We start from the raw sequence: 25,552 nt of genomic DNA on the forward strand, positions 1-25,552 counted from the left end.
GTTCTATAGACATAGTCAATAACTTCCCTCAGTGTCCAAATACCAAATGACAGTCACTACTGTTATTTGGTGTTTAGACATCGGGAAAAGTTCTTTTTTAAGTTACAGAACCTATAGTATGTCCATTTCTGTACCTTTATTTGTGTTTTATTCAAGTTGTTTTCATTTAATCATTATTTAATCAAGCATCTTAAATTGAATATTGCTTATTTTTATTAAACAATCATAGTGTCCCAGTGCAAGTGAAAAAACAACGTAAGTGCACCGAGAGGAAAAGTGACTTGACTACCATTTTCTCTCCATTCTATATAAGCCACACTATAAAAGCCAAAATAGAATTTTCAGAGAATTCAAAACCATAAAAAAATTATTTTTGGAAAAAAAGATTCCCCCCCCCCCAATATGTAGCGTATCATACAAAAATGCCTATATTATTAAAATCTCAATCTCGAAATTTTTTTCACTTACAATATTTTTTCAACATTACATGGCAGAATGTGAACTCGTAGAAAAAAATGTCCCCCATCCCCCATAAAAAAAGAAAAGAGAGAATATTCGCCTGAATAGGATTTTATTCAAGTTCCTTATTATTGTCATTTTTTATCAAATATTTAACAGCTGTATTCAAACATATTCAACGAGTTGAGAATCTGTGAATATTGGGCAAAACGACATAATTTCCTACTACATCACTCGCTGCCACCATATGTGCAAATTCATTATTCGAACCAGATGAACCGGGAGTCAGTGCAGATGGTTCCGTTTCTTTTGTGATTAGAAGAATGTTGAGTCCCTACTCCAGGTTCGTTGGTCAAGACTCTGTAACCATCCTTATCGGCAATGTATGTCACAATTCTTATGAGGCCATTTCTGGTTGTGTACCCATAGGAACCGGTTCCGTTTGCGTAACCTTTCTCTCTGTAAAAAGAGGCACCACCCGTTAACTGGTTTCCGTTATATCCTTCATCGTAATTGCCAAATGCCTGTAAAACATAAGTATAGTAATAGTAATTTTAGTGGATAATATTTGTATAGTGATAATGTACGTGTATAGTAAGTTTAGCATATTGTGATTAAAAATATTAGTTTATGAGTAAGTATAATTATTGTTCCCTTATGTTCTAAATGGGATAATTTGGGTAAAGGGTCGTTCGAATAATACGTAGGTAGGTGGTTCTAGAGCTGCACAATGGGCTATTGGCAACGGTCTGCCCATCAGAATGATCCGAAGACATGCCATCGCAATTGTGATCCTCTGCAGAGAGGATGGCTTCCCTGCTTCGGTAGCCAGATGGCCTCTTGCGAAATTGAGCTTTTCACGGTAGAACGGTTTAATGACGACCAATACCGTGCAACCTCGATCCCTACCCAGGCTGATCAAAGTGGTCACCCACCGCTTACTGACCACAGCCAGTGATGCTTGACTTCTTTGTTCTACTAGGAACCGTGTCTTTACGATTAGTCCACTGCGAGACCGAATCATACATAAGCTCCTAAACGGAGGAGGTGGGTTTGTGATTTGCTTATTTTTTAGGGGGTTTATAAGGGTTTAAGCAATACTTACGCAAAACAGTAAAATTCGATAATTTTAAATATTTTCTGAAAAAGTAAAAATCGAATCTTCTTTTCAAAATTATAAACACTGCTTTAAAAATGAAAGTTTTGTTTTATACTAAGTTATATCTTTTATTTTTACCTAATTCCAAAATTAGGTTACAATAATAAAATTAAAAAGAAGTACAGCAGCATTCTTGCAACAAGGACAACCAATCACTATAACGACAATGCAGACAACATTTTGCCTCCTTTACTTCCCACACAAGCTAGCACCCATCGCTTTGTTGGGCTTCAAGTTGGAGTCGAACCCCCGTGTTAAACAGCGACAGTTCAGTGCCACTGAGTCATCGCTGCTCTGTAAAATTAAAGCAAAATTCTGAGAGTTTCTCAGATAAGCATTAGTTATTAGCCTATTTTTGCTCACAATAGGGAAAGGGGTTCAAAATTGCCAAAAATCAGTATATATTTGAATCAGAATATTTAAATGACCCCCAATTACAAATTATGGCTTACCAAAGTATTTAATGGCAGAGATTTTATACGAATATCAATATTTAACTTAGTCGAAATAAAATAGTTTATATTTATGGAGATTGATTTTCAATGGTAAGCGCAAAATAGAGTGTCAGTTTCGTTAAACAAGTAAAGTAATTCTAAATCATGGCCTTTTACATAATTTTTAGTTCCCTTGTGAAAAATACTTAATCAATAAGGAAATAAAAAAACACTATCAAAATGTAACGAGTCTTTAACATGGAGGGCGAGACAAACTATCACCAAAAAAACTTGTTTGGTAGCAGAAGGAAACGTAGAAGAAATGATATTTAATACTTTATTTTATATAACCGTTGTTGAACAGCCGACCCAATTATTTGGGTTTGCAAATACTAATGTTCACCTCTGTAGTCTTCTGGTTTTAAATCCAACCCAGAAGACAAGAGAACTCCTAGATCAAGTATTGGGAGTATTTGCCTTCTTGGAGGACTTTTTAATGGAACTAACCCGCATATGCGTCACACGGAGAGGAAAACCTCCCGCGGTTAGTCGGACGGCAAAAAGACTCTAATATATGATCCGTCAACCACTGAGGATATTTTAAGTCTGCACTGCGGTCAGTGTAAGCCAGATGCGGAATTCGTATCGACCAGCCGTCGTTAGGATTCGAACCCGGTTCACTTCATTGGAATTCCCCGAGCCACCACGACTCTAGATAGAAGTGTTACAAACACCTTCTTCAGCAATTAAGCAGGTTTTGATGTTTCTAATCCAGTCTTCCTTAATAGTAATTCGCCAAAGTTAGATAGCGATTTTGTTAGTTCCTCGTGTTTGTATTTTGCTACCCCATTTTATCAAAGAATTTTATAAATGTGGCTACTAGGAAGGAATAGGTTCGTAAACATCCCGATCTGACAGTGGTTCATGTCATTCTGACGCTTTATTTCTTTACTAAACGAATAGCAAACAATTTTCCTTTTAAATCAACTAATTTACTCTCTTTTTATACTTTTACAAATGTTGAGAATAGTTATCAGAGAAACATAATACTTTATTCTTTAATTTGATTACTTTATTTCGAATTGAACAGCTAAATGATAAATATTCATTAAATTTTTTATAATTGCATATCTTTTTCATAATTGTATTGTCGTTTAAAAAGAATTAATTCCATTGTGCTAGTGTTTAGATTAACATTTTACTTAAATAATTTAATATAAATAACCGATATATATTAAATAAATTCCGGATTTTGGATAAGATACAAATATAATTATTGCTGGTTAAAAAAAAATTCCAACCTTCGGAGCCCCTGTGACCCTTCCTAAAGGTTCCGCGGAACATTTTTTGGAAACCACTGCTTTAGAATATGAAACTTTTCCATTTTAGTTTCGTTTTTAAATGTCAATACGATAAGGATATATTTTCACAATCCAAAAAAATTACTGATCAACTGAAAAATTAAAGCTCAATTGTACAAACCTAAAAAGGTCTATACGAGAGCTTGTTAGTACAGATATTAACTGTCCAAATGCAAAGTTTCTCCACTAGGAGGAGCAACACTCGTTCCTCTGGTTTGATCCTTAACCGATTTTCAATCTCAGAAGCTAAATAATTGATCTAAGTTTACGAACAGAATTTTATTGTGACGGGTCAGTAAAATATCAGTAAATTCTAAAAAAAAATACTGATTATTATTATTATGAAACTGGTAACAAAATGATTACCTACATCTCGGTTTCTAATAAATGTGACAGTATCGTTGCCATTCATCCCAACAGGTATGACAATTTCTTGAGCCACAGCAAACACAACACACATTGAAACCCGTAATAAAACCTAGAAAAGAGTTAAAAGTTTTTAAATGCCGTGCAGGATAAACCTTGTAATACGTGTTATTAGCCGTGGTTGGTAATAACGCACTACAACTGGTGAAACTACTGTAGTCGCCACTTTTTTTCACAGTTTGTAAGGTAGTGTGTACTTACCTTACAAACATATAACAAACATATAACATATAACAATAACAGGAGTAATCTGCTTACGCATTATAATACGTCAATTGTGGCCAAGGTTGCAGAGGAGATGTGAATATTAAGTAATCATGGTGCATTACTTAGACATGTAATTCTCAAATGCAGAAAAATGAAGGAAATGAGCGTGCTAGTAGACAGAATTACAAACAGATTTTAAATGTTTATGCAGTTTTAAATATATATATACCCGTCAATGACGATTTCTCACTTTTAGCGTCTTTTCAGCTTGGTTCTATTTAATCTTCTATATTAATAATGTTAAAAAATCACGGTATTTAGAGGGTCCTCTAATATTATTGCCTTGAAATACCATGTTTCAACAACTTACCAAGTCATCTTTCAACAAAAAAGAATAAGTATTTTAGAATTGTTGGAAAATTCTTTGTGTATTCTCTCTTTATTAAAAAATCATAAAAACTCTTTTGAGTGTTCATTATATTTTGTTTTGCTGCATGAAAACTTGAAATTACTAAGATACTTAGAAAAGTGCTCAGGAATTGTGATGGAATAAAAAAAATTATCATTAAAAAATTAATTGTTAAGCTTGTTGGAAAAAATACCATCGTTCGCAGACTGCAGGGATACCACTACAGAGTCAAAATTTGGCATGTTAAAAGATTCCCACGTGTTTGTTTATTAACTTAACAAGGAAATATTTTAAAAATTTCAATTTGCTCAAAGAATTTAACAATTTTAAAAGTTTTTTGTGTGAATTTTCTACCTTTTTTTTTTTTAATTTTTCATTGCTTTACATTACATTTTGCTTTTTCTGCTCAAAAAGTATAAGACTTAGAAACTTGAAATGTGTGCAAGAAAAAAAAGTATGATTCTATTGTTATTTCGGGATACAACAACTTGGGTAACCGTTAAAGTAAAAGAAAATAGCTGTTTAAATGAAACTACAGAGTTGAATTTTAATGTGCTGATGGAGAGCAGCATTTAACGAGAGTTCTTTTCGAAATTCCCACCTGCTTGATAGTCATTGCAAATAAAAATGCCTTTTTGTGATTTTTTTTTTTTTAGATTTTTTACTTTAAATGTTATCTATTGTTGTAGAAAATTTATTTTTCGCCACGAAATCTTTATTTATTTATTTTTACTTTATTAACTCACATATGAGTTGTTGTAAATCAAACATTACAAAAGAGAGAGAGATTATGTGTTGTCAGATATAAATCTTAATATTTACAGTGAAATTTTTAAAAATATTAAATAAAACTTAAGGAGTGCTAATAACCAGGGGTCTGTTTAGAAGAAATTTGGGTCTGTCAACGGACCCTTCACAAAATATCTTTCCGTAAAAACGGACCCTTCACAAAATAATTTATCCTTTAATTGGACCCTTCACAAATTTCTTTATCCTCATCATTGTTTTGTTAATCGAATAAACCCTTCCCGGGAAAAAAAAAGGAAAGACCATTCGAAACGAACTAAGTTTTCCAAGTTTCCCTAAGTTTAAATTTCAAATGTTGTATTCTAAGAAAATAGTTCTACTTTTACAAGCATCGTGTGCACATTCTTATTGGTATTAAATGATTTATTTTTTTTTTTTGTAAATGAATAATTGATCAATTTTCGATTCATAATCAATTAATTATTCTTAACATTAATTAACAGATTATTATGTAATAAAAATTTATTTCTAGCAATTTTTGAAATAAAATATTGTAAATTTAAGAATTGTAAGTTTACTTAATGTGTAATACATTAAAAGTGATACATAACTAAGTTGTGTTATTTAAAATATGTCAATTAAAATTATTAAAAATGTGAGTGAATTTGTTTCCATTATTCGTCCGAAATGAATATTCTGCGTTGAGCAGTATAGGCTAAATACAAAATATTTGTATGTAACATCTCTAATTTAGTAGCAGCCATTGTTGAACAGAATCTTGTATCTATTTGCAATTTAAAAACTTCGTGAAAAGGCTTTTAGCAATTTTTGCAATAACAAGACCCTATTTGCACAAATTCACAAAAGTAGGACCCTGGTTGAAAGAGTGTGACTTACCGCTTGTTTTATATTCACAAATATATGAGTAGTTTTTTCACAATTTTACAAAAACAGGACATTTCACAAAATGTTTGGGCAGACCCTTGATAACCTTTCTCTATTTGAATTGGTATAAATTTTGTAAAGGAGTAAAATTACTTTTCATTTATTTCTTCTGATTGAGTCACACATACTGTGTTCTTTTGGCTAAACTTTTTTTTTATAGTCCAAAGGATTATTTTACATAATATAACTCATGATTGTAAAGGGTGCGCCATTTGTTATTCGCTTAAACTGCACCAAAAATTCTTCTAAGTATCCCCCCCCCCTCTCTCTCAAAAAAAAAAAAAAAAAGTATGAACAACCAGACCTAGTTCATGTTATTAAAGGCCAATCCAGGGATGAGATTTTTTCCGTTTTTTAGCGGATTTCCACTTCTTCAGAAAATTCTGCCATTGAAATAAAATAATTATATTTATTTCCGATTTTTCAAAGGTAAACAGAAAATTCAAACTACATAGCTACCAACCCTTCCGCATTTGTACTTATTTTAGCTATTTTCTCCGCTTTTACGCGCAGAAGGTAAAATTTTTCTCATTTTTACCTGCCAGCCAGATAGCTCGTATTTTCATAATTCAGACGTCACTGTTTTTATATCGATGATTATTAGTATATGTAGGTGTTACAACATCAGCGAAACTGGAAGAGAATATATTCAAAACTTACATTCTGTGCTTTCAAAGAAGAAAAAGTAGGATTTGTCACCAGATGTTTGAAGATGGGCTAACGACTAAATATAGCAAATAAAATGTATAGCAAACAAAAGCAATCACTTGAGAAATGATTCAATTTTTATTTTATTTTATTTTTATTTTATTTTTTTTTTTGAAACAGGATCAAAATCCAAAATTTAAAAAATAGTGTTGCTGTTATTTATGCTATAAAATGCAAAATTCTTATCTAATGAAAAATAATTATCTAAACAGTTCCTGATTATGTAATTTTTCAAACTAAAATAGCAATTTTTGTATGTTAAGGAGTTACTATATATTTCTACTTCACAATTATTGATACGTTTCGCAGGGCTCTAGTTAGATTAGAATATAATATGAACATAGTGATTCCAATTGTAAAAGTTTTTTGCTATAAATCACGCAACAGTATTTATTAAAGGAAATGGAATATTAATGTTTCTTCTCCGTAGTTTTAATTTGCTAAACAGGTAGTTTTTCAAGTAATAATTGACTCTTATGTGAACTAAAGAAAAATATAATTTCTAGCTTTATTTTTTCAATTTGTAATTTTTCTTTTTACTAAATGTTAAGTATCGATGTAATCATTTATGTAATAAATAAATACACAATTTTATGTCAACACATTGTTATTTATTATGTTAAACTGTCTGGAATTTATTATGAAACGATTGCGCGTGCGTAAAATTTACTAGTGTGGAAATTCAGCTTTTTTGCCTTTTGGCCAATCTCATCCCTGCCAATCGCATTCAATGGCTAGGACACCTTTATAGATCTGTTATCCAAAACCCTGAAAAAAATTAACCTTTTTTAAACCAGTAGGTACAAGAAAAAGGGGTCGTCCACCGACTAGGTGACTAGACACAGTTGAGAGGTACCTAAAGATAATCGGAAAAACTAACTGGAAGGCCATGGCACAGAATAGATCAAGATCTCAAAAACTTATTAGGACGGCCTTGGCCTGTCATAGGCTGTAGTGCCCAAGAAGAAGAAGAAGAAAGGATTAGTTTACAAATTCAAGTGATCATCCATTTCGTTATGTTAGCAAATGTTCTTGCATAAAGCTAAATGATTGTTTATTTGGAAACCAAAATGTTCTGCGTGTTTGTGGAAAATATTGGCATTTAAAAAGAAATAAACAATGATGAACGAGAATCGATTGTGGGGATTGGTGAGCAGAGCGAGCAGGGGTCGTAGCCTTCTAGTAAGATGAGAGTAAACAAACAAAAATAACAAAATGTAGTTAAATTTGTATGCACTTTCATGGGAATTTCAGTTATAATGGCGATTTTTAAATCTCTGATAAAATGACATCTTCTAATTTATGATGTTTTTGTCCAATCTGACAGCCTCATCATATCAAAGTCCTACTGTATGTATAAAATATTTTTCTGAATAACTTTATGGAGATAATTTATAATAAATCTGAGCATCAAATTACATCATTCCTTTGCAAGTGTCTTGATTATCCAAGTTCTAAATTTTTTTGTTTTGTCTATCATTAGAGAGAATAGTTATGAATGTGCATATTAATAGGTGAATAAAATAGGGAACTCACTTCTTACCAATTCAAAATAGGGAACCTACTTCTAGTGTAAGGAAATTTGGATGTAATGTTTCCTAAGGATCAATATTTTCTAAAGTCAATGGAAATCTACTGGGAAACAATAATACTACATTATTTGTTTTCTTATCATGATGCTTTAATATATCTTAATTTTAGGTGTTGCTAGCCTAGCCCTGTTCATGGTGTGTAACGTTTTTAAAAAGTGCTTAAAGATGCTTATTTTTGTTATTTAAAGGCCCATCAAGGTGCTTTTTCATAGGGTGTTTTTAAAAAGTGCTTAATTTTCTCTTTTGGAAAAGGACTTTTTTTTCTTTACCCTGTCAATTTTTCCCACCTATTATGCAAAACGTAGTTTTCTCACACACGCTTTTCACATTGTTCTAGGCAACGTTTTCACAATTCATTCAACCACAATCCCACCATTGGTCCATAGTATCCATGTTAGAAGAAATACTTGTGAGTTCGTATGACCGTCTACTGAGCTGAGTTCGGTGAGATTATTGCTCTATCATGTGCTGCATTTTGCAAGATATTCTCAGACTTCATTTTCCACTCCCTGATATCGAACTAAAAAATCTCTTTATTAAAGAAGAGTTTTTTGTCAAAAACTATTTATTTTATCATTTTATTTATCATGTTTTTTCATTTTGTTAATGTAAATAGTGCTTGAAAATATTTTTTGAGAGCTTTAAAAGTTCTTAAAGGAGCTTATTTTTTGTTTTAAGATTTGACTACTAACCTTGTTTATGAAATCTTTACCTTTACAGTTTGAGTACAACTCTCAACCTGAGTTTTTACGGTACAACAGTAAAGTTCACACCATTGAAGGAACCATTCCTCAATTTCACGAGACTGATACTGTAAAGCATGTTAGCTTAGGACGTATTCCATCACTTGTAAGACAATGTACCAGGTGAGAACAATTATTAAAATAATTATTTTTATTGCTCTCAGTATACAACCGTAATTTTTGTATGTTGTGTAATTATATATATAACAAGTTATCATTGTATAGTAATTTAATATTGTATAATTATGTGCCCTTGTCCTCTGGCTAACGTGTGGGAGGTTTTCATGGTTTTCCTCTACATGTAAATTAAATGCAGGGTAGTTCCACCAAAAAGTTCTCCTTGAAACAAATTTCTCCCAATACTTGATCCAGGAGTTCCCTTGTCTTCTGGATTGAGTTCAAAAGTTCAAGGTGACTGAGCTTAACACGAGTAGTCATAAACCCGAAATTGGGATGGTTTTGTAAAATCACTGTTATTTTATTTCTCCAATGTTGGCAGGTATGCAATGAAAAACTACTTATCATTTTGAAAATATTTAGCATGATGAACGTAATTAATTTTTTCTTTGTTTCATCAGTTATATAGTCTTAAAATAAATAATAGTCTTAAAATAAAGTGTTACAGACAGTTCAATTTACTGGTTTGGAATGACATCTAGTCTAAGTCTGAATGTGTTTTGCACAAGCTAAAAATGAATATGATAAGAATTATGGTAATTTTTCACTCAAACTTAGTAACAAAATCTCCTGACTTTTCCAGAATTTTTATTAAAATTTCAATTAAATTCTAAATAGCACTTTTGTTATGAAAGGCAATATTTTGTCAGAAATTAAATATAATTTTGTTCAATTAGCAATGAAACTTATTTCTTCGTAGAAAATTTGCAAAATATTAAATTTTGTAAAAAGTGAAATTTAAATGAGCTTAACATGTAGATTTTTAGTGTAGACAATTATATGAATTTTAGACAGAAGCATTATTTTGGATAGAAATTGGGAAAATATAAAAAATCTTTATGAAACAATATATTAATTATTATTTAGTCTGCCATCATACACCCACCTTATGGTTAGGAAATAACAAAATGCTTAAAAAACAAGCTTTATTTTCAAAAACTAAGTATTTTTAACTAATTTGAAACAGGAAATTGTTTATCAAAAAATATTTTTCACAAATTAGTATTCCAATTTTTATATTTCTGAAAAACTTTAATCATTGCAAAATTTTTACACAGAATAATAGAAATATATGTTAGACAATGAACCTCATTGGTTACTTATTGTTATCATCAATTTTAAAATTGATTGTTTTTTAGGTTTGTCTAAAGTTTTTTCAAGTTTTGGCCAAAACCTGGAACGAATCTTAAAAATAATGATAACTAGCTGATGAGTTTCAAAGTGAATAACTTTCACAAAAAAGTAAATAGTTAGTAAAAACTTTGCTGGTACATGGTTGAACTTTTTTGGATTATAACTAAAACTATATCATTAATTTGTGAAAACTACTTTTTGTTTAAAAATTTGTTTTAAATTTCTTCTTCAATCTAACAATATTTTCAGTTCTAATTCTTTGTTTTTAGGCTTTCTGCGTAAATTAAGTTTGGCTTTTAATCAGATCTAAGATGATCAGATGTAATCAGATGTATCAATTTTTTCAGATTTTGTGCTTAAAATAGCGCTTCTATCTATAATTTATATACATTTAATACAATTTATATACATTTATATGCATTTTAAAATCTACATGGTAAACCATCTACTGAAATGTCATTTTTTACAAAAGCGTGCCTGCCAAGTCTCCTGTTTTTTTTTAAACAAGGACTACTGTATTTTACAACTATCTCCTGTTTGCCTGTATATTCTCAAATTTCTCCGTATATGTTGAGTATTAATAGTTTAAGTACCCTTTGTGGTCAGGCTACGCTTGAGACGTTTTCGCGGTTTTCCTATCCATGTAACGCAAATGCAGGTTATTTCTATCAAAATGTCCTCCATGACGGAAAATTTCTTCCAATACTTGATTGATCCAAGAGTTCCCTTGTCTTCTGGATTGGATTCAAAATGACAAGGCTACGGAGTTGAACATTAGTAGCCATAAACCCACAATTGGGTCGGCTGTTTAACTAGGGTTATAAAATAGTTTACGCAGTGGTAAATAATGGTTTAAAAAATCTTCTTTAAATTAAGGTTTACATACATGTTTCTTACTTCGCTAAATCTAAATGATTATATTATTTCCAATTTTGAATTATTAATTTTTTTTGTTTATTTTACTTCTACAATGTATGCAGGTATGCAAAATTAATATGTGATATAATTTTGATCAAAAAGTAATTGTAATTTATTGTATAAAAAATTATATATCTGATGAGATCTTGCCTCATATTGAAAAAATATATTCTGGAATTTTCTAAAATTTTCTTGGAAAGGTATGGGAATTTAATTTCTAAATTTGAGAGGGAAACCTGACACAGCTTTGATTATGACAGCAAAAATTGCTATCTGAATTATGGAATTTAACAAGGTGAACAGTCAATCTCCCAATTCCTTCAGATTAGCAGGGTTTTTGTGTAATTTGTATTTCTTTGATTACAATTGTTACAGAATATACTGTTTCTTACAGATGTTATAGTTCCTCCATATTAAAAGCTGGAGTACGATTGGCTGCCACAAGATTTTGGGATCAACGTTGGTTAAGGTTTTGTCCTTGTGGTGGAGTATTTATTGTAATCTTTGTTCAACCACATTTTGTAAAATTTATTTAATGCATCTTAAACGTAAGTGCTTGTAAATATCATTTACTCAATAATAATTATATCACATGTTTGAAATTGTTGATAATATTTTTACTATTTGTTTGATAATTTCAGATCTTTTCCTCCTTTCCAAACAGTATTTCCTGTTAAATAATATCATTTATTCAAGTCTCATTTTTACATATATTTTTTTTAATCAAGGAATAATGCACACGTATGCCACAATAGTTATAGGAAAAAAAAACGCTTTTTGAATAGTAACACAGGGTGCGTAGTGTTTTTAAAAAGGGCTTAAAGGTGCTTGTTTTTGATTTATGTTTTTTAAAAGCCCTTAAAGGTGCTTTTTTTTATTCAGGGTTTGTAAAAAGTGCTTAATTTTCTAATTTTTAAAAGGAGATTTTTTCTTTGCCATATCGATTGACGTTCTAAATTACAAAAAATGCATGAGTTTCCCAATTTTCTCTGTAATATTTATCAGAAACTAGTTATTTTATCATGATTATATAAAGTTTTTGACAATGTTTCTAAATTTTATTGATTTTATGTTTATAAATTAAGAACTTTAAACGAGAGAGGAAAAATTTTTTTATTATTTCACAGATCCTAATTACGATTTTTTTTCTTTGGAGAGTAATTAAAAATATTTTTTGGGTGCTTGAAAAGTACTTAAAAGGTGCCTATTTTTTGTTGAAAAACCTGGCTACGCACCCTGTAACATAAAAAACTTCAGAAACACGTTTTTCAAATCACAGATTAAAATTTAATAAAAAATACAACTTAAAAGAAGTATATGTTAAATAAAATATTTTTTTTCTTTTATTAGTTTCAAAATTCGATTAGTTATTTAACTCCCAAATGAAATAATTTCATACTATGAGCTCTTTAAAAAATGTAAAATTTAGTTTAAAATTGTAAATTAATTAATTTTTTTAATTAGATTTTAATATTTTTGATTGAAGTATCGCTAATTTTAAATGCAACTAAATGACATTTAAAAAGTATTAATTTGAATACACCTCTTCAATTCAGAATTTTGAAAGTTCTGAAATAAGAAAGTGGGTGGATTGTATAAGATACTTCAATCATTTAGTAGAATTATTTGTGGATAGTTCCACATTTCAACAAATCACTAATTTTTACAATTTGAAATTGTCTATTAATTCTTAATAGATTAAACAAAAAAGCAGAATTTCTTGGGTCTATAGAAAAGTGATACATTTTGTATTTATTGAAACTTTTTAAAAGTTTTGTTGAAAAAATTACTATGTTCAAGTACTTATGTTGATAGGCAATTCTGAAACTAAATTGGCATGAATTTTTTTACTTTTCAATCTATCATATTGAGATATATTCCTGAATAAAAATATTATGAACATTATTATATTTGAAAATATTTGTTCATTTTTTTAAAAAAATTTATTAAAAGTATGTATCATTAAACAAAAATTGTAATATATATAATTCCAAAAATATAAAATTTAACAGAACATTAAAATTTCTTTATATAAATTTAATTTTTTATAAATATTACCTGTCAGTTTGAAAAAGATGTTATATAGGAATATGATACTGAACCTTTTAATTTTTTTAAAGGCAGGCTGCAAGACGTTCCGAATTCGTAAAATACTTTTTATGTCGAAGTTTTAGTATGCTTAACTCCATTAAAAAAGTATGTTCACCATTCACTCAAGTTCATTGTTTCATCTGTAAATTTTTCAATTTGATCTGTAGTGTTGACATTTAATGTTAAAAACATATATTTTTTAAAAATATTTTTTAATGCTTTGTTTTAATTATACTTGTATTTTTTGTATTAACGGATATGTAATATTTTTTTAATAAAATTGTTTTTTGAAGATAGTTAAGTTTATTTTTACATAACTACCATGAAATTATTGTGTATTGTCATGTGAAAAAGGAAACATTTTGAAATTAATAAAAATGAGATTGGTAATACTTAATGCTCAAAGCATGAGCTTTTAAGCTGTCAGTTTTTTTTTCACCAATAAAAAACTTTCTTTCCCCTCCATTTTATTCAGTGGGAGAGTAGTGCAAAGCAGGAAGATTAGTGTGCAGGTGGCTCCAGGGCCCGACTTAGCCTAATTGGGACCCCCTTTGCTTTACTATTTCAGAAATGAAGAACCAAACTTTATGGAGGTATTTAAGTTTTTCGCCTCATTATAGGTAACAAACTACTATGCTACTTTTTTTTTTACAAAAAAAGTAGCACTCTACACTTTAAACAACGAATAAAGGTAGTGACTACAGTAGTTTCACAACTTGTAGTCCTCTAATTCCGACCACTAAGTTCAACGTTCAAAGGATTTAAACTATGATTTGTATGCAACTATTATGAAAGTTCATATATAAATTGCACTTTACTAGCATTGGTTTCAGGAGCAGTGTTTGAACCTGTTTCGCTGCTAAAAATATAACGAGTGCAACTAATTGTAATTTACGATAAAAATTGTAATCGTGTCTTTAAGTCACATAATTTTATGTCCGGTGTTGGAAAGCCAACCCATGTTTGGGTCTACGTCTATCAATGTTCTATTCCTAGATTTTTAATTTCGAACCCAGCCCAGAAGACAAAAGAAACTTCTAGATCGAGAATTGGGATAAACTAGAAGAAATTTTTGATAGAATTTCATTTGGAGAGAAAAATCATGAGAATCTCTAACGGAGCCTAATGGCAAAGGAACCTGTGATCATTTGATTTAACTATAATTGTAAATGATGTTCATTTTATTTATAATTGTTTATTCTGATCGTATCTTATACTAACCAGAAAATCGGGTTGGCCTATACTCATGCAAATCCAGAAGCCCCTCTAGAGACGCAAAAAAATGTGCATTTTTGGGTTATTTATTAAAACTTTATAAAAATCAGAACTTTTTTTTACTCCATCTACTATATGGAATAAGCAATTAATATTCCAAAATATTAAGTGAAGGGGTCGGGATAGTCTGGTTGGTAGGGTACTTGGCCCATGTTCAAGTTGACGTCAGTTCGATCCCCGTCGGCCGAAGACTACCCGGGTAGTAAATGGTGACTGTTGCTCGCTAAATCTGTCGAGTCACAAAGTCCTCCATGTCCCCATAACAAATCAATACCTCTGGGGGTACTAATACAGGGGTTCCCTTGTTTTCTGGATTGGTTCAAGAATACAAGAATTAAAGTTACATTTTTTTATTTTAGTAAACGCTTTAATTTCTAAATTTTACAATAAGTTTACTTTAATAAGCAATATGATATTGTATTGAGAACAAATATTTTCCAAAAAAATAGTTGGGTGATAACATGCATCTAGCTACCATTTAATCTGCTTAATTGACAGAAACTTTTCGTCATGCGATACCGCCTGATCCAGCTAACGAACATATTAATCTGTATTGCACATTTTACTTTATTTTTTTCTTCCTGATGCTTATATAATCTCCTTTGTTGCTTACATTATCTGGACTCAATATAGCTCTAATTAGTTATGCAACATATCTAAGGAAAATAACTGTAATTAAATAAAAAATACAAGATTTGTTTAGAAAAATTCATTTTGATGCACTTTTCAACATCAAGGAAGATATATATATATACAGGGTGTCTCAGCTAAGCGTTTCAGAACTTCTAAGAGGGGTAGGGGGCATCCTGACGACTCGAAATCATATAGCAATGTGGGGTCGGAAATGCTTTCCTGAAGCGGTGACGTACACAGAAGCATCATAAAGAAAAGAGACCGTAAGTGAAAAATCGTTCTAATAATACATTGAAAAAAGCATAAGGCACATGGGTCAAAGTAAGTGTTCGAAGTTTCTACCACCGGCTACAATCCACACCTCACATCTCGGGTGCATGGACATCCGAACATTCTGCAATACTCCAGGCATATCTTGAATTTCTCCGGCAGCTACTACGATTCTTGCAACCAGCTCCTCAGCATTGTCAGCAGGGGTGTCATAAACCAGTGTTTTCATATGACCCCAGAAATCAAGACATGATAGGTCGGTGACCGAGGAGGCCATATATTTTTTTCAATGTATTATTAAAACGATTTTTCACTTACGGTCTCTTTTCTTTATGGTGCTTCTGTGTACGTCACCGCTTCAGGAAAGCATTTCCGACCCCACATTGCTATATGATTTCGAGTCGTCAGGATGCCCCCTATCCCTCTTAGAAGTTCTGAAACGCTTAACTGGGACACCCTGTATATATATATATATATATATATATATATATATATATATATATATATATATATATATATATATATATATATATATATATATATATATATATATATATATATATATATATATATATATATATATATATATATATATATATATATATATATATATATATATATATATATATATTTAGGCAGAAAAAATTGTTCGCCAATACTTTCACCAAAACACTATTTGGTTTGCCGAATTTACAATTTTATTGCATTTAGTGAGGTGAAGAGTGCTTAGTGAGGGCCCTGTATCTGGTATTATTTTTTAAACTAGTTCATTTTTTAAGACTAGAAAATATTCAAGTGAACTTTCAATTATATTTACAAGCAAGTTTTCCATTTGATTAGGTTAGCTGCAATAAATATGAATCAACCTGTTATTGTAGAAAAATTTATTCTATACAAAGAAAAAAGACTTTTCAAGGACCTTAAAAGAATTCTCCTAACTTAGTTACGTTGAAAATCAAAAGAATTTTTCTCTCTACTAAATTTTCATGTGAAATCCTTCCTACAATTACTGATCTGATTACTGAAGCAGCATGCATATTAATGACCAACCTATTCTTACTCTTAGTGTATTTTTAAAATATGGTAATAGAAGCACAAAATGATAGTCATAATAACAAACATATATAAAAGTGAAGCTCAGAATTGCTCAAAAAATAATAAACAATGTATCAAATTAAGTAAAATATTTTGCTAAACCTGGATTTTTTTTTTAAAGTTCAATTCAACTATGATAAATGCATGGTAAGTACAAAACAAAAGCATATAAATAAATGTCTTTCACTTTTTAATTTTTGGTTTTTCTGACAATTTTTTTTAAAAATAAGTTTCATTTAGAGAAGAATAATTTCTGTAAATATCAGATTATTGAGATTTTAATATAATTTACACAAGACAATAGCAATTGTACTATGTATTGCCTCGAATCTAAGCATGACTACACTTTTATATAGTTTGTGTAGCAACAAGAAAGGCAATCATGCATTTCAGCAGAGCACAAAGATCCTCCCATGCATAAAACACCCAACACAATACCTAATAAATAAAAATTCAATGTATTTTAATCACTACTTAAAGATTCTGATTATTAATTTATAAAGGCCACAACTTTATATAAAATTATATTTATTTTAAAATAATAATAGAATCTACTAGTTCCAATTGTGCATATTTTTTTGCATATTTACTTAAACTTTCAAGTTATTTACAATAACCAAAATAATTCTGAATAAAGTAAAATGTGATTTTCTGCTGTCGAAATATCTGTTTTTCAGTTTATCAGCTATTTGAAACTATAATGAAATTTCAACAAGCTAAGAAACAAGCAAGCTAAGAAAAATATTACATTGCAGTATTTGGTCAGAACTTTTATGCGTATGCAGTATTGTCCTGCAGTATTTCATTTGCACTATATTTATTAATGTGGGAAATTTAGTTATAATCATGAGATCTATTTTATTTTTCCTATTTATCGAAGAACTTAAGAACCAGAAATAAATTTTTGGGGATGTAAAATTACATGTTATGCAAAGATGAAAATTAGTAATTGTTGAATTATGTAATGTACAAACACATTAGTTTAGCAACACCATACTAATTTTGCCCAAAAAGTAAAAAAGAAAAATAAGCATTAAAGCAAATTAAAATAAAATATTTTAAAACTTAGATTTTGAACAATATAAATATGTCCCATTTTAATTTGTACATATAATAGGACAATTAACACAATATATTGATGTTATTTCAATATTTTCAGTTCTTTAAAAATAGTATCCACTCTGTAAACACCAAATAAACTGGTGCATTAAAATTTCATTTCCCTTTTGAAAGACCCAAATTGATCTTGAAGTAATTGGAGGTTGATGACAAATGTTTATTAATCAATTTCATTGCTGTCTATCATTTTTTTCATGTTTGAAAAATGCACAAGAGACTTCATTTTCAAATGTGATATCCACAAAACCAGCTTAGCTCTGAACGAGATCATAATCATTCTTGATATAGGTTTGTCCTTCCCTGCAGCTAAATTATTTAGTTTTTTCATTATGTCTGTTACGAAAGACAAATCTGCTAGCCGAAGAGGATCTCTAAGTTCTAAAAATATTTGATTTTTGGCAGCAAGATAATTTTTTATTTCTTCAATTAAATTTATAAATCTATCAATATATCTGTGGGGATGCAGGTGTTTTTCCTGCGAATTCTATTATGGTTGTGTTTATCATCAATATTAAGAAAACAAAAAAATTTGCATAGCATTTTATGAGAAAAAAGTGAAATATTTTATCGTTAGGCACAAACAGGGGGCACACCAAAACCGACCGACGGGCGCCATGGTGACCGTTGGAGAGTAGTGCAGGTGTCTCCAGGGCCCGACTTAGCCTAATTGGGACCCCCTTTGCTTTACTACTTCAGTAATGAAGAACCGAACTTTATGGAGGTATTTAAATTTTTCTCCTCACTATAGGTAACAAACTACTATACTACTTTTTTTTTTACAAAAAAAGTAGCACTCTACACTTCAAACTACGAATAAATGTAGTGACTACAGTAGTTTCACAACTTGTAGTGCTCTAATTCGACCACTGAGTTCAAAGGATTTAAACTATGATTGCAACCTATTAAGAAAGTTCATATATTAATTGCACTTTGCATTCAGGAGCAGTGTTAGTACCTGTTTCGCTATTAAAAATTTAACGAGTGCAGGTAATTATAATTATAATTGTGTCTTAAAGTCACGAATATGATTTTGATTTATGTCTGGTATTGAAAAGCCAATCTATGTTTGGGCTTACGTCTATCAATGATCTATTCCTAGTTTTTTAAATTTCGAACCCAGCCTAGAAGACAAAGAAAGTTCTAGATCGAGAATTGGGATAAACTAGAAAATTTTTTTGATAGAATTTTATATGGAGAGGAAAACCATGAGAATCTCTAACGGAGCCTTAATGGCAAAGGAATTCTAACCTTTGATCATTTGATTTAATTTGTAAATGATAATGATATTCGTTTTATTTGTAATTTATTTATTCTGATCGTATCTTATAATAACCAGAAATCCAGTTGGCCTATACTCGTGCAAATCCAGAAGCCCCTTTAAAGACGAAAAAAAAATATCCTTTTTTGGCTTATTTATTAAGACTATAAAAATCAGAACTTTTTTTTACTTCGTCTACTATATGGAATTAGCAATTAATATTCCAAAATATTAAGTGAAGAGACCGGGATAGCCTGTTTGGTAGGGCACTGGGCCCATGTCCAAGAGGTCGTGGGTTCGATCCCTGCCGGCCGAAGACTCCCCGTGTAGTAAATGGTGACTGGTGCACACTAAATCTGCCGAGTCACAAAGTCCTCCATGTTCCCATAACAAATCATATCTCTGGGAGTAATGATCCAGGGGTTTCCTTGTGTTCTGGAATGGGTTCAAAATTACAAGACTATGGAGTTGAACATTACTAGTCGTAAACCCAAAAATTGGGTCGGCTGTTCAACGACGGTTATAATATAAAATAAAATATTAAGTTAATACTTTTCAAAGAAGGACAAAATTACAGTATTCATGAAAAGAAACTATTATAAGTTTTGTTATTTGCACTTTTATTATATAAACAAAGTAATCGTTTCTTTCTTTGAGATGTGAGGTATTAAAAAGAGCAGAACGGTAAAGGAAAGAACATGATAAAAAGTATTAAAAAAAATAACAACAATAACAATTTGCCTCCAAAGACGTGTGATATAAATTAAACGAGGAATTGAGTATAGTAAATTCGAAAATATTGTGATTCATTTTAAGAACTTTTAATACGAACTCGTAAACGTATTTTTTCCACTCGATATTTTTTTTTAAACTATCAGACTTAGTTTATCATCGAAAGCAAACCACAAACCCCTTTGAGAACCTCGTTTTCATTTTAAAGATTGAAAATTAGCTAAATATAAAATGCTTTATTTTAATTAAGTAATTTAAAAACAATTCTTACACTTATCAATGAAGCTCGTTAAATTTAAGATAATTTGAGAAGAAAATACTTCTTAATAATTATTTATTATTTTCTATTATTTATGGCAAAATTTAAATTACAAAATAAATTATTTTAAATGGCAAAATTAGAATAAAATCTACGGAGTAGTTCATAAGAAATCAAATTTTAAGCATGGGAGAAATTTTGTCTTCGTAGAGGACTGTTTGATGGAGCTCACCCGAATTTGCGTCACACGGAGAGGAAGACCTCGTGAACCTCCCACGATTAGCCTGACGGCAAGGGGACTCTAACCCATGATCCATCGACCACTGAGGATATTTCATGTCAGCACTGTGGTCGGTGCAAGCCGGATGCGGAATTCGTATCGACTGGGATTAACGTTTTGCGGCATTTTCAGAAAATAAGCAAAGACAGCGGTTGCTTTAGATAGGCTAAACTTGACCTAACAGTGACGAATAACTGCTGAAAACTCATCAGCTATGAAAATAGTATATTATTCGCAAAAAAGGCATCATTTCATATGACCCTACGAAAAACAGCCAAACGTAAACTGAGAGCAGGATACTTTAAATGTAGGTTACGCAGTCATATTTCTATCATCAAGGAAGATTGGTTCGAACTATTTCGAAAAGCGCCTTTAATCGTTCCCTCTGCGGATCCAGAGAGAATTTCGGTCGCCGAGCGTGATGTCCTCCTCTCCTAAATTGATAGATTCCATTTATCTTCAAAATTGAAATTAGCAACCATATGCTTTTTAAAAATAAAATTATGAATTGAATAATAAATATAATTTTATTTTAAAAAAGATACTTCCGATTTTAATGAAACTACAGAAGTCTTCTTGTTGTTGTCTCTAATGCGACTTGCCAGTATCTAAACCTGCTGGAAGTCAAGCGAACTTAAGGCAGAAGGTGCGTTTCTTGTTTTCCCGTAGCGGCATCTATAATCAAGAATACATCAGTGACACACACGCGTCACAGCCTGTTAATAGGGAGGAACAATTCATACATCCATTTATTCATCCACAGATCGTTATTTTTACCCGAACCAGAGAAAGACCCATCTCCAATTCAGTACCACTAGAGTTATTGATTTGCTAGGGGAACATGAAGGACTTCATGACCCGCTTCATTTAACGTTCACCAGTCACCATTACAACATAGAAATTCTTTGGCCGGCGGGGATCGAATTCACTACCCCTCGGACATAGGTCCAACCCACTGCCAACCAGGCTATTCCGGCCCACTAAAGTCATTGAGGCGTCATCGCCTAGAATAGTTGAGGTACCTGGGTCTCCTGACCCTCTTTCAGAATAATTGATGCGCTGGGCATGGCTAACAGGACTAGTCTAGCAGAACAATAGTACAATTTACATAAAATTTAAAGAGAAGCTTCAGATTAAATAAAAATTGAGATAAAAAAGGGTGAAGAGGGCCTTATTAAGAGGACGTTATAGCCAGTCCGAAAGAAGATCTCTGCTCGAATCGACTCACAGAGAGGATAGGCTGATAGAGATGATAATTATGCAATGATTATGAAGAGGAGCCGGCAGGTCAAGAAGACACCCTTCTTCGAAGAGGATGATGAGAGAGAGAGAGAGAGAGAGACTACATCCTCCCCAAAACTTCCGACATCCAGGGAAGGAGAAGAGGGGAAGCATCAGGGAGGAACATAAACCATACTCGGATCTGTTTTTCCCCCCTCCAGCTGGGGCGTCTTTTTCAGGACGTCCGTGCTACCCTCCAGGGGGTGTTGCATCAACAGGGGCACTGGGAAGAAGCCCCTCTTGCCCTCACAGCCACAACATGAACAGGGTGTGCATAACTGCCAACATTGGATAAATAAAATAACGGAGGTTTTTACTAACCGAAGTAATTTTGGGTTTACGACTACTGATGCTCAACCCCGTAGCCTTGTAATTTTGAGCCCAATCTAGAAGACAATAGAACTCCTGGATCAAGTAGTGTGAGAAATTTTCTTCGTAGAAGATTTTTTTATTGAACTAAACCGCATTTGAGTTGCATGGAGAGGAAAACTTCCCACGGTTAGTCTGACGATAAAGGGACTCTAACCTGTGATCCGTCTTCCATTGAGGATATTTCACGTCAGCACTGTGGTTGGTGCAAGCCGGATGCGGAATTCATAACCAGCAGTCATCGCCGTGATTCAAACCCGTGTTCACCTCATTGGAAGGCGAACGCCCAGAGCCATCACGGCTCGACTTAAATAATTAACACTCAATATACTGCAGTACTGGCAATAGCACCATCTGTTGAGGAATGAGAGAAATATTTTTACCATCAGTGGATATTTTGTCACCATTTGAGAAAAAACATGTAAACAGGAGATAGTCGTCGTAAAATGCAGGAATCTTCGTTAAAAAACAGGAAACTTGGCAGGTATGCAGGGGGTGTCTGTATGGATACGTACTCCATTAATTGTAATTCTATTGAAAACTCATTCGAGCGCGAATTAGAAGAAATTAAAAATCATAGGGAGGTTTATAAAATTCTATACTCTCCTAAAAAGAGTACTCCAATCTAGAAACGCAAAAGTATAAGGCGTTCCGATCTTAAAAGGCTATGATACCTTTTCCGGCCAGAGATTTTTCTAAATTATTCTCACTCTCAGCAAATGTCATCCTCGCAGGAGATGCCAAACACACCTTTTGGAATAATAATTCTAACAATGTGTATCGCAAAAATCTGTTAAACAGGCCTAAAAGCACCGGCAACAGGATTGTAGCCCCCTTCCAAACATATATTCGAAAAACATATACATATGATAAGAAATACGTAAAAAATATTTTATTCTGTCCTTGTTACTGTCTATATATAGATAGCACAGGTGTCGCTAAGATCGATGATGGTGTAAAATACGATTTGAGGACGGAAAGAAATTTCTGTATGGCCTACATTTAATGTATAGTATTGTCTACTTTGCTTATAGGCATTCCTCTACATTGCTTTCTAATTATTATTAATAACTGGTTTTTAAGGGGGAATCATTTGGTGGACACTTTAATAATTTTTGAGTTCAAATGACAATTTTGATACTAATACCAAATTAAAAGATAGGTGTCGAAATTTCGAAAAATATATACACATGCTGAGAATACACATATGAAAATATATACACATGTTTTGCTATTTTTACTTTTGATTTAGATCTTTTTTCTTTTCTTAAAAAAATCATGGAATTAATTCAATTTAAATTACGATTTTTTTTAAAGAAATTGTAATTACGAAAATTTCTAATGCAAAAAATACTGTTTCTTTTATCGGTTATTACTTTTTGAATTCCGATCAATCTAAAACTCTGAGATTTTGTTTACCTTCCATTTATTTAACCTTACTTCACTCCAAATTGAATTTATTATTATTAATAATAATCGTATACAATCTAAAATAGTTGATTTAATAAATAATGTTCCACCATCTTTTATCTTTTTCAGAATTAAAGAAACCAAGTAAACAACTTTAGAAGCAGAAAAATAATAATACAATAAAGAAAAAAATAAATAAAGAAAGAAAAAACTTTATCAAAATCATTATTGAAAAATGTGAGATTATCATTTACTCTTCGCAGTTTTAAAGATTCTGCAGTTGATGTATGATCTGAATTGAGAATTGATTTTTTAATTTACCCCGGCAATAGGTTAGCAGATTTTAAAAATTTGTTAACGTTGTTTTCGCAATTTTCTTAGTAAAAATGTTCAGTTTTGCTTTGCAATTAGCATTTATATTTCATTCAACTTTTGTTATGTCGTTGTGAATGATAATAAATCCAGGTTTCATAAAATATGTGTCTGACATAAAGAGTAAAAAATAATGTTTAAAAAATCTTGTTAAAAATGGATTAAAAAAAACACACGTAATGTAAAAAATTCAAGATAAAATTTGAACTAAAAAAAGCTATTGAAATCGAGCGAATCCCTATTGTGTAACGCAGGACTCAAAGCAACATAACTTGTTAGGCAATTCGAAGAAAACAGAAAACTTTTGAAAGGCGATTATAATATACACTTTTAAGTTTCATTAGACAGTGGTTTTCAATTAATTTTGATGTTTTTCAATCCACCTTCATCATGAACGATTAGACAATTTTGATAATCTTTTTATTTACCCTATTTAATATGATTCATATTCTTTTGATCAATTTAACTTTACATTATTTCCATGAATGTCTAAATTTCAGAAGTGACGAAGCACGTCATTCGCTAATTTCAGAGGAAAATAAAGTTTTTTTACACAAAAAAACGCGCCGACCGGCAGGGGCAGGGAACTGGGGCCTTACTGGTGTAAGGGGCAGGGAACTGTCCTTGCATCAGAAAGGTTCTGGGTTCGAATCCCGGGCAGGGCATGAATGTTCTTTCCTTCTCTGTACTATCTGTCTTCACTGTGGGAGCGACGTTGGCCCACCTAATATGGTGCCCCTGAAAGAGAGGCCAACAAAATCGCTCTGTATATGCCTGAATTGACGTATGTTAACACGGGTGGGCATTGGAAAAAAAAATCGTTTTAAAGTTAGAAAAAAAAAAGCATTTTTTTTTCTGTATTTCTAATTTCAGACGGGGCCAAACTCAATATTGACCCTTTAATTAAGCTTCAAAAGAAAATAAAGTTATTTTTTTGAAAATAACTTCAAAATTGTAAAAAAAAAATTTATTTTTTAAAATTACCAATTTTAGGAGACTATTTTAGCAGCTAATGTTCAAATTTCAGGAGGAGCGAAATATGTTCTTCATTCCCTCACTTAATTTTCAGACCGTTCCCTCTGCCCCACCCCCCGGGTCATCACTTCATGAAGTGTTGGTCATGGCAGACAAGTATAAATCGAACAATAAAGCCTTTATTCTCCGAATAATAATGATGCCCAGCGCATGCATTAAGGCAGTGGTTCACAAACTGGAGGCGAATTCTATCCTCAATAGGGCAATGAGTATTAAAAAGGAAATAAATTAAAATAAGGATAAAAAGTAAGCGAAAATAGAAATAGAAAATTTATCCGAAATCAATCATTCAGATGAAGAATTATGAATTATATAAAATAAATTAAAATGTCTGAACTTACTCGCATATTTTGGGATAAAAGAAGATCTGTCAGCCAGATTCTCTCAGAACAAAGAATTTTCTTGAATGCTGATCTCAGACGTATTCAAGAAATATTCATATTAAACTAAAAGCACAAAGAATTCATTGTTAAAACAAATAATAGTTTTCAAATTTTAATTATGAACGCATTCAATTAAAATAAATATATCTATTACTTTTAAAAAAATAAACATAAGATAATAAGAAGAATTAAGAATAATATAATATAGAATTAATAATATAATATAGAATTAAGAATAAATATAATAGAGAGGGAAGAAAGATGGCAGTCA

General features: G+C 31.3%; 2 protein-coding genes across 2 annotated transcripts in view; one reads left to right on the plus strand and one right to left on the minus strand.

Moving 5' to 3' along the window:
* LOC147812596 (pre-mRNA 3' end processing protein WDR33-like) overlaps positions 1 to 25,552 on the plus strand; it is a 612,260-nt gene that overhangs the window by 173,134 nt on the left and 413,574 nt on the right. The window lies entirely within an intron of this gene.
* Positions 586 to 25,344, minus strand: LOC147812600 (cuticle protein 14-like). Its single transcript, XM_087160416.1, has 3 exons — positions 25,240 to 25,344; positions 3,784 to 3,891; positions 586 to 983 (listed from the first exon to the last, which is right to left on the minus strand). Exons 1-3 carry the CDS (start codon positions 25,243 to 25,245, stop codon positions 720 to 722), a joined length of 378 nt encoding a protein of 125 aa, XP_087016542.1. The 5' UTR covers positions 25,246 to 25,344; the 3' UTR covers positions 586 to 719.

Source organism: Parasteatoda tepidariorum, chromosome 4 (genome assembly GCF_982258835.1).
Source record: "Parasteatoda tepidariorum strain Cologne lab strain chromosome 4, Ptep-v5.0, whole genome shotgun sequence".
In the NCBI taxonomy this organism is placed as follows: Eukaryota; Metazoa; Arthropoda; class Arachnida; order Araneae; family Theridiidae; genus Parasteatoda; species Parasteatoda tepidariorum.

Excerpts from the sequence above, each read along its gene's own strand:
- LOC147812600 (XM_087160416.1), bottom strand. Across the intron at positions 984-3,783 it reads CATTTATTAGAAACCGAGAT|GCATTTGGCAATTACGATGA; the intron begins GTAGGTAATCAT and ends TATGTTTTACAG.